At 36.5% G+C, this 10794-nt stretch overlaps 1 protein-coding gene across 1 annotated transcript; it reads right to left on the reverse strand.

Annotated features, from left to right (window-relative positions):
- Positions 1 to 1748: 1748 nt before the first annotated feature.
- acadm (acyl-CoA dehydrogenase medium chain) lies at positions 1749 to 10583 on the reverse strand. The gene is made up of 12 exons (XM_032566049.1): positions 10456 to 10583; positions 9298 to 9403; positions 8347 to 8444; positions 7994 to 8063; positions 7127 to 7227; positions 6820 to 6900; positions 5956 to 6086; positions 5748 to 5856; positions 5146 to 5286; positions 4153 to 4248; positions 2770 to 3018; positions 1749 to 2549 (listed from the first exon to the last, which is right to left on the reverse strand). Exons 1-12 carry the CDS (start codon positions 10468 to 10470, stop codon positions 2478 to 2480), a joined length of 1269 nt encoding a protein of 422 aa, XP_032421940.1. The 5' UTR covers positions 10471 to 10583; the 3' UTR covers positions 1749 to 2477.
- Between the last annotated feature and the right edge of the window lie 211 nt (positions 10584 to 10794).

Consider the following 10794-nt stretch of genomic DNA (forward strand, 5'->3'; position numbering starts at 1 on the left):
TGGAAGGAAACACGCAGATCACTGCAGAATTTCTTGATGAAGCTACTTATGTAGTAAAAAGGGGAATTTTGTATCAGTGTAAAGGGGATGTAGAGGCCTTAGCATTACCACAACAGTTCAGAGAGAGAGTAATGGATCTGGGACACACAGATTCATGTGGGATTTCAGAAAACACTGTAGAATTGCCATAAGATTTGTGTGGCCAGGAATGTATAGTCAAATATCACACTTCTGTAAGTCCTGTGTTAAATGTCAACTCACTTCAGGAAAGAAGATTTCTCTGGCCCATCTGCAGCCCCTACCAATTATTGGTACTCCTTTTGAGAGAATAGGGATGGATGTAGTGGGTCCCTTAGAGAGAAGCTCAGCAGGCAACAAGTACATCCTAGTTATATGCGATTATGCAACTCGGTATCCTGACGTTTTTCCCCTGAGGTGTGTGAAAGCCAGAAATATTGCTAACTGTCTGGTACAATTGTTCTCTGGAGTAGGGATCCTGAAAGAGGTTTTGACAGACTGTGGAACAAACTTAATGTCTAAGCTGTTACAGCAAGTCTACAAGTTGCTAGGAGTGAAGGGAATTAAGATCACCCCCTATCATCCTCAAACGGACGGGCTTGTTGAGAGCTACAACCAGACTTTAAAGAACATGCTGCGCAAGTTTGTTTCCACTACAGGAGCAGATTGGGACCAGTTGTTGCCCTATTTGCTTTTTGCATACAGAGAGATCCCACAGGCTTTGACGGGATTTTCGCCATTTGAACTGCTCTATGGATGCCAAGTGAGAGGACCATTGGACCTCCTGAAGGTTACTGGGAACATCCTGAATTAGCGGAGGACATCGTGGCATATGTGGTCAAGATGCGACAGAGCTTGGAGGAAATGACAGCTCTGGCAAAGGAGAGCATGAAGACAGCACAACAGAACCAGAAAAGATGGTATGACCAGAAATCTAAAGAAAAGGTTGGTAGCAGCAGGTCCTATTGCTGCTACCAACCTCAGATAACAAGCTGCTTGCCAAGTGGCATGACCCATATGAAGTGACTCAACAAGTGGGTAAGGTTACATATGAACTGTTTATGCCAGACAGAGTGAAAAAACATCAGACATTTCATGAGAATTTGCTGAAAGAATTCCAGGTGCGTCAGAGACCAGTGCAGCAGCTCTTGATTTGTGAGGTTCAAGATGAAAAGGAGATGAAGTTTTTGCCCTCTAATGAAACACAGCTGTGTGGTTGCTGCTGAGACCTTAGCCCTTTGTAAGCAGGGTGTCTGTGTGTGTGTTAAATATTGGTGAATAAACACCCAGTGGGTCTGCACCGTTTCTCTGCCTCAAGACTCCGACTTCATCCAGCCGCTAAGGGCCATTCTAACATCTCCAGTCAATATAGATGCATCAGTATTGCACGTGTGCATGTGTGTGGTAAAATAGGGTTCATAGCTGCAAGGAAACGTATACAATTGGACTTTTTTTTAACCTTTTTTTACCCTTCAACCTGACTGCTGGGTCAAATTGACCCGAACAGTATCAGATTGAAAATGAACCATTTTCAATTTATATGTAGAGTGCACCTATTAAGACAAATAGAAAAAGTTTCATGCAGAAAAAATACTTCCAACTATTTAAAAAAATAAATTTTACTGTAAAACGGGTCAATTTGACCCGCAACATAACAGGAGGATTAAGGGAAAAGAAATAGACTAATTGTTTTCTTAAAATGAATTTGCAGAAATAAAAAAAGTCAAAGATCCTTTTGAGCAGAAGAGTAATAATGTAGTTGATGGCAAACAGGCTCAGAAAACATTGTTACAGTACAGAATTACATCCTGGAGAAGTCTGAAGAAATCTGACTGTAAAACTGTTTTAATCTCATTTTAAATTTTAAAACAGGCAAAATATTATTGACAAGATAAAAAAGCTGCATTTTAGACATGCAAAACAGACTTCTAAACATCTTTCTACACATTCTGTTCAAACTGAAAGTTATTTTACAAATTTGATCTTAAAGTCAGACGGATGTTCAAGGCAAAATATGGCAAAAATATTGAGCAAGATTATGATTAAAAGGCTGAAGATGTGAGCGACAATAAATCTTTACAGAAAACTGGATCTGAGTCACTGATGCACAAGATTAACAGCAGCTTTAGTTCAATAACTGATCAATGCTTAAAGATGCATTTCTGATAAAAACTATAAGCAGTTAAACTGTTCGCTGGAGAAATTATATTTTTTACAGTCTTGTGCTATTTTGGGCTTGGAAACGAGTTTTAATCGTCACATTTAAAGTGGTTTTCATCGTTTGAATCAGCAGAATCAGGACCTGGTGACTCAGATTAATGATCCGAATTGTTCGTTAAGGCAGAAAACATTGGAGCTGCATCCCGGGTCAGCGGCCGGGTCCGTTTTACAGAAACGCGTTATGTACAGGAGCTACAGGCTAACGGCAAATCACTGAGGATGAGGACGGATGATCTTATTCACTTCTTGAATCTTCCCAGGTGTTCTCTGGCGATAATGAGCCTCTGGATTTGAGCCGTGCCTTCATAGATCTACAGATAAAATAAATCAGAGCTGTTTTAGACTGTTGGTAGTGAATAAATCAATCAATTAACTTTATTTATATTGAACATTTCAGCAACAAGGCAGTTCAAAGTGCCTTACATTATAAAAACGCAAAAATACAAAGAAACAAAAGAAGCCAGACAGTAAACCAGTAAAAGGAACTCAGTGTTTTGTCAGTTTTGATCTAAATGAAGCGATCTTCCTCACCTGGTAGATCTTGGCGTCCCTCATCAGCTTCTCCACCGGGTATTCGCTGTTGAAGCCGTTTCCTCCAAAGATCTGGACGGCGTCGGCGGCCACCTGGTTGGCGATGTCTCCGGCGAAGGCCTTGGCGATGGAGGCGTAGTAGGTGTTCTTGCGGCCCTGGTCCACTTCCCAGGCGGATCGCTGGTACCCCATCCGGGCCAGCTCCACCTTCATGGCCATCTCAGCCAGGAGGAACGACACGGCCTGGTGCTGCCGAACAAAACCACAGACACCGTAACCATCCTGGTAGAAAGGCTTCAGCAGAAATACAACCCAAGTTTATTAGCCATTTGCTTTAGTTAATGTACTGTTAGGGAAGAGGATTAGGGCCAAAAAGCTGACTTCTTCCTCAGTTTCAGAATATTTCACATTGTTTATGCATCATCAGACAAATCTAGTCTTAAAACTTAAATCAACCAAACAAATTTGGGACAATATTTCGATGTAGATAAAGTGCAGATTTACAAATCCTATAACAAGGAGGAAACGTAATTATCTTTATATGCAAACAACATAACAGATATAAATCAAAGAATATTTGCTTATTAATTTGGATTTTGATATAGATTCACACAGAATCTAGGGGAAAAAATTTGGAAAGAAAAAAAAAAAAAAGGTCAATTCTGGAAAAAAAAGTCCACAATCTGAGATTAAAGTCAGAATTCTTAGGAAAAAATCCATCAAAATTCTGGTAAAACAAAAATAATTCTGAGAAAAAATAAAAAATAAACCAAAATCACAGGAAAAAAGGAATTCTGAGATAAAAAGTCTAAATTCTGAGATTAAAATCATATAAAATGTAAAAAAAAAATGTGTTTGTCCTAATCTTCTTCCATAAACAACTTATTAGTTCCCAAGTTCCATTTCTTTAGTTTTATGTTCAAGGCGCCACCTACTGGTGGAAAAGGAGACTAAAAGTGAGGCCTGGGCTTTTATCCAATAAAACTATGATTCATCTTTTCCATGAGACTCGGCACAGCAAAAGGTCAGATTCTACGCTGTGGTTTACGTTTCGGATCGCAGCTGCATCCTTTCAGAGATAGTCACATCACAAACTGCATATTTTAAGCGAAAATTATTTATTTTTTCTGGTGTGCCATATTCATTTACTCTCCCTCAGTAACAGAAGAGTTTTTTTTGTTTTTTTTTTTAACTAGAATATTCTCTGGAGTCTTGGCTTTATTTTGATAAATAATCCAAATAATTTCATTTTGGGGAGGTTATTTCAAGCAGAAATGTTGTAAAAGGAGTTAAATATACCGTTGTGTCATAGTTTGAATTGACGACATTGTAGCTAAAAATGAGGCGACACATTAACACCCCATCCTGGACGCTCAAACTAACCTCAGCAATAACTTTGCCAAAGGTTTTCCTCTCCAAGGCGTAGTTGGTGGCTTCATCCAGAGCCCTCTGGGCCAGGCCTGTTGCTCCGGCTGCCACCTGAAATAAAGTCACTTTAATTAACAGAACAAAACATAAATACATTTAAATCTGGAATATTTGAGACAGAACATGGGAAACATTTGATCACTTCAATTATTATGTACTGCGGACATTTACTCGTTTGATTTAATGGTACCGTTTTGACAAAAGCAAACATAAAGCAAAACCAAAAGATTTTTGTGACACAAAAGAAAGTTATGTAAATTTCATATAAAGTGAATGCTAGAGAACATGCTGTTTATTCAAATATTGAAACTAAAGGACTTGATTTATTTAAAAATGCTATTAGATATGTTTAAAACTAGAAAATATTACTGACAATTAGTTTAGAAAAGGTATTTTTCTCAAGCTCAAGAGATAAATATAAGAAATAAATTTAAAGGTAAAACTGTGAACTAGTTTAAAACAAATGTGCATTTCGATAGAATAAAATTATGGAGCAATTTAGATGAAGAGATGAAAAAATGCTTTGCTATGAATCAAATCAAAACATTTTACAAGAAAAATTATTAAGTCTTATAGATTTCTATGAGTAGATTACGAGGAGAATGATAGATTGTTTGCAACTTAGATTGTTGATTTAATGTTTACGGCTCAGAAAATGTATTTTATTATTGAAGAGGCAGATTTTTACAAGATTTTTTTCTTCTTCCTGCTCTCTTTTCACTTGTTTGCAGTAAATGTTGTAAGAGAATGTTTGTGAATTAATGATGAAATTTGTTAAATATAATGAATAAACTGATTAATGTCCCAGCAAGATCTAGAAAAACATATCCATGCATTTATTGTCTGTATTGTGTTTTTATGGTGAGAAGCTGTCATATCTCCATTCTTCAAAATAAACCTGATTTGCTGTGATATTTCTGCAATGCTGGAAACAACTGGAGCTCTTACTGGTGGTCTGGTGTTGTCAAAGGCACCCATAGCGATTTTGAACCCGGCTCCCTCTCCGATCAGAACGTTCTCCTTCGGTATCCTGACGTCCTCGAATGTGATGCCTCTGGTGTCCGAGCATTTCTGACCCATATTCATCTCCTGGAAGGACAACACGGGTCAGAAAACGCCACGAGCATGAACCGTCGTGGCTGGCCTGAAGATATTTACTGTTTATCGTTAACATCGCTAAATTAATGTAGTTTTATTTACAGAGACGCTCACAGCTTTATTAAGATTCCCTGCTTACCAGGGTATCTGCAGGTTTCACCAACTCAGGTTTAGGAATTTTTAAGACCATAATGAATGAAATTTAAAACTTGTATCACGAGAGAAATGTACAAAAGAAAATCGTATATTTTACATAGTAGTAGTGCCAAGATTTATGCACACAATGAATGTAGCATCTTATGGATTAGAAATAGAAGTGAGCTTTTAAGACCTTAATTACATGAATTAAAGAGATTTTAAGGCCTTAATTTGAGATAGATTCATTTATGATTTTCAAGGTTTTAATTTTAGATACATTTAAGACTTTAAATATGTTTGAACACCCTGCTTACCTTCCTTCCGATCTGAATCCCTGGAGTATCCGCTTCAACGATGAAGCCAGTGAAAGCTTTGCTGGTTGGACATTTGGGATCAGGATTGGTGCGAGCAAGGAGGAAGTACCTGAGGACAGAAGAGACAAATAACATGTTGTCTACCAATACTGCAGCCACATAACCCCCAATGAGCGAAGGAAGACAGCAGCTGGGCGTAGATACACACCAGTTAGCTTTCCCTCCGTTGGTAATCCACATCTTCTGGCCGTTAACGACGTACTCGTCTCCCATCTTCTCGGCTCGGGTCTTTAGTCCGGCCACATCAGAACCGGCTCCGGGTTCAGTGACGCAGTACGCCTGTGGAGGAGAAACGAGAAGCGTCACAACTCTGAACAAACAGAAAAAAATTTCATTTTTTTTTATGTTGCCTAAATTAAAAAGCCATAACTTAGATTTTTTTTCAAACCGCAGGAAGTGGAAGAAAATGGTCACATTTCTGTATGTTGTGAAAATTACCTCCTTATATTTACTTTTAAATTGTACTAAATTTTGACTTTGTTTTAACTCCTCTATTAACTTGTTCCATAATTTTACACCATGAATTGAAATATAAAAGCTCTTTCTTGCATATACTACAAATCCTTCGGGTTGAATAACCCCATGAGTTAAATCTCCTTCTCTTTCAAAAAAACATCTGTTTGTGTTCAGGTAACGGTTTATTTGATAAACATAATTTGAACAATTTTGAATTCCACCAGATTTTCAATGCTTAAAAATAAACAGTTTGGAGTCAAAATGGTGGATGAAACAGGAACAATTGCCAGTATTTCAGATATTACAGAAAACTAATCAATAATTATCTATAAGCCACATCGTCCAGAATGTATTAAAAACATTCTTTTAATACTAATTTGCTCTAATTTGAAATGTTGTGTATTAAAAAAATCATCATAATTAACAGGAATAAATTCTTTCAAACATTTAGTGTGTAATAATTTGTTTCACTTGGTGATAAATGGACTTTTCAGTAATATTCCAAACTATTCAATGTTTAGACTAAAACTAGCAGTTTGTCTTGTACTGAACTTACACACATCAGCGGCTCCTCCGTCATCCTTCCCAGGTATTTCTTCTTCTGCTCCTCATTTCCAGCAAGAATTACAGGCATTTGCTGCAAAGTACAAACAATAAGTTGATTAATACGGAGCTTCTCCTTATGATTGATGATGTGGAAAAACTATCAGGAAGGAAGTTAGGAGACATAAAATCTGTTTTGAAGCAATAGACTTAAATCTCTTAAACAATATTTGAATAAAATTCATTAAATAAATAATTTCTGCTCTGTCACTAGCTGCTCTCCTGTCCTGATGACGTTATGGATGCGTTACTTTACTTACTCCCAGAGAGTTTGCCTCGATGGCCGTCTGCATCCCAGTGCAGGCGTAGGCCAGCTCCTCTGTGATCAGGCAGGCGTCAAAGATCGACAGGCCCATTCCACCTTAAAGGAAAAACTCAACATTTTAGAGAAACGGAAGAAGAAACTTCACATTTAGATTTGGGTCAATAATCAGAATCAGAATATACATTATTGATCCCCAAGGGAAAGTGATTATTTGCTGACAATCTGCTCCCATCCAAATAGTTATAAATTAGCAAATACAAGCCATTAGTGATATGAAATTTATAACATGTGAAATTATAAGTAATTTAAATATGACCTAAATGTGAAATAAATAAAAAAGAGAAGTGAATATGTCATAAATGTTGCTGTGCATCTACTGATTTTTTAGGAGTTTATTAAGATATATTTGACACTATAACTGGCCTAATTAAAAACCAACTAATTATTTCACCCAGGAGCCTTTTATGAATAAAAATAAGTCTTAAAAAAAGACTACATTTGATCTGTTTTATTTATGTTTTTAACATTTTTGTTCATTTATCTGTACAGCAGAGATTTGCCTACAAATCTTGCATTCAGAGAACAATCAAATATTTCATATCAAACTATTCATGCTCTTTATGAAGCGTTAAAACGGGACAAAATTCAATAAATAAACAGATTATTAAATCATCAAATGTACCATAAAATAATTTATTTAATAGCCCATTATTGAATCACCATTAAATCATTAAATTTAAAACAGGTTTCACAGATAATTAAATGTACATTTATTTAATTATCTGCATCTGTTATTATAAGATCCTGACAATTAAAAAAAGATTGGATATTATAGAAATGCATTAAATTAGTAATGGCTTACCGTACTGCTGTGGGATGTGACTGTTGATCAGGCCGAGCTCCCAGGCCTTCTTGATGATGGGGACTGGATACTGGGAGAAAAAATTAAGGTCAATTACACATTAAACTTAAACATTTGGCTTCCTAAGACCTACATTTGATTAGATTTAAATCCATTTTCTATTTCCAAATAATAAAGCTATGTTTTATAATACTAAACCAACCACTATTATACCATTGGTATTTAAATTCGGCTTCATATCTTTAGGAAATTTGAACAACTGAAGGGTATAAAGATTAAAGTTTTTCTGTAAAACTACACTTTAAAAGAAAGTATTCAGCCGTATATTTGAGCCTCTTGTTTTCTGAACATACTTCACCACTTCTGTCATAAGCAGCTGCCACAGGAATCATCTCTTCTCGAGCGAAGCGCCTCGCCAGCTGCTGGAACTCCTTCTGCTGATCCGTCAGCTCTGTTCAAAAAACAACAGAAAAAAATTTAAGACAGAATTCACTCATTCACTACAAATAGATACACTTTTATTGTTTTCCAAAACACGTTATTATGACTCAAAAAAAAACTCATTTATAAAGGAGCCTAGCAGGGACAAATGTTTATGAGTGAATCTTTCAGGAGGAAATTAGGTTTTGTTCTAATATCTGATTCTTGGGTAAAACCACTAAAAAACAAGGCTTCAGTTTGTTTCTGAAGAAAATTAGTTTTATTTATAATAAATAAATAATCAAAACAGCTTTCTTTCAGCATTTATGTCCATCAGTGTGTGTAAACAAGCATTGGAGGGGTGGCGAAAGAGGTCAGAAACCACAGAGATGCACCGATCCAATATTATATCTGTATTGGTCCTGTAGTTAAAAAAAAATAATCCTAGATTGGGTATCTGTGACGATGATCCCAATAGATGAGGGCAGATCTATTCAGTATAATTCTATGCTTTATTAGTTATTTCACATTATATTTAGAATTCCTAATTGCACTTTCTGAACCACTTGAAAGAAGATTTGTTGTAGTTTGTTTTTACAGGTTTGACCAAAGTAGTCAACCTGTTTTTGCCAGTTTCTTTGTTATTTACTGTATATTGGCTGTTATACTCTAATTGCACTTACTGGAAAACTTTAAGTTGTTTTTATATGTTTGTCCAAACTTGTGAAACTATTAGTGTATTTAAATGTGCTGTGCTGGTGCAGAATTATCATTTAAATGTGTAATCGAGTACACTGATGACTATGTTTAAAACAGGAAAAGTCAATATGGCACAATTTTCTGTATTCACATATTGCTTATCGTCTTGATTTCCTCTGACTCACCGAATGAGTAGCCAGGAGCTCCTGCATGGCTGCTGGAAGCTGCAGCGGCTGCAGCAGCACCGGAGCTCTGCAGACGAATCCCAGAGCGAAGGCTGGCTCTGAACACCTGCATGGAGGGCAAAGGTCATCGTAGCACCTTTCAGCAACAAGGCATTTCAAAGTGCTTTACATCATAAAAAACACAAAATGCAAAGTCGTAGAAACACAGTGAACAATTGAAACATTACACTTTGCCGTCGCAACATCAGATTGTTGATTAATGTTTCATTGATTACGTTTCAAAAGCAACTCTAGACAGTTAGGTTTTTAGTCTAGATCTAAAGGAAGTCATTGTTTCGGCTGTTTTGTAGTTTTATGGAAGTTTGTTCCAAATTTGCATGAATATTATACATATATAATATTCACAGAACCTTTGTCATCATCTTATTGTGTCTACTTACTGTTTGGCAGATTAACAGTTAGATAAATATTGTGTTTATATGCTCTGGATTCAGATAAAATTGTTCTCCTTTGAATAATATATAAGAAAAAATAATTTATTGCCCAGCAGAGGGGAAATTCAGGTGTACCAGCAGCAAGTTAGAGGAAAATAGAAGAACGTAGTTACACCAAGTAAAAAAATATAAAGACACTGCAAGGTAAGAGCAAGTTTATAAGAAAAATAATACTCTAGTTATTAAAAACAACATACTGAAAAGGGGTTATGAACAACAAAAACCATCCAAATACATTTAACAGAAACTAAAAGGTATTCCAGTCTGTTTACTCAGACCAGGTTTCAGTTTAAGTCGGTTACTCTTTTCTAATATTTCTCCTGCTGCTTGAAATGGACCTTTAGATTACAGATATTTACACAGGATGCTAAAGCTAATGCTAGAAACTCAGGCACGGATTCGGGTCTGCTGTTAAAGATCCAGGAGATGCTGAAAATCATTCAAATAGTGACTAAAACGTACTTGCAAAAACTCGATAGAAAACTATTTCTGTGTTTTAGCCGTTATAGCAACTTGCTAACTAACATTAGCATGTGACGTAACGGTTCAACTAGCCTCGTTTCCATATACAAACGCACTAATTTAAAGCTTACATTCACAAATTAACTGGAACTGAATACATAGAAATGTGTCTGCAAATATCAATTAGAGGAAACAAACGCACCTTGTTGAGCAGCATTGTTGATCCTTCAGTATAAACTGAACCGACTGGACGTTAGCTAACTCTGCTGCAGCAAGTTAGCGTCCTCTCGACCAATCAGAGCGACGGGAAAAGGTGACGTGTACAACCTGGCACCTCCACTGTGACTTTTGTCCCAGTTTTTCCAGCTTATATAATGCAGTTCACCTCTACTGTTTATAGCAGTTTGTTTAACGTAACGGAACATTAAAACTGTCTCAGAAGACGTCCTGTAGCACAAGTTAAATACAGCAACAGCTCAGAACCTGTTCCGATGAAAACTAAGGCAGGTTGGATGGCATTCAGATCAAATGCACCAAAATG

Source organism: Xiphophorus hellerii, chromosome 6 (assembly GCF_003331165.1).
Source record: "Xiphophorus hellerii strain 12219 chromosome 6, Xiphophorus_hellerii-4.1, whole genome shotgun sequence".
Classification (NCBI taxonomy): Eukaryota; Metazoa; Chordata; class Actinopteri; order Cyprinodontiformes; family Poeciliidae; genus Xiphophorus; species Xiphophorus hellerii.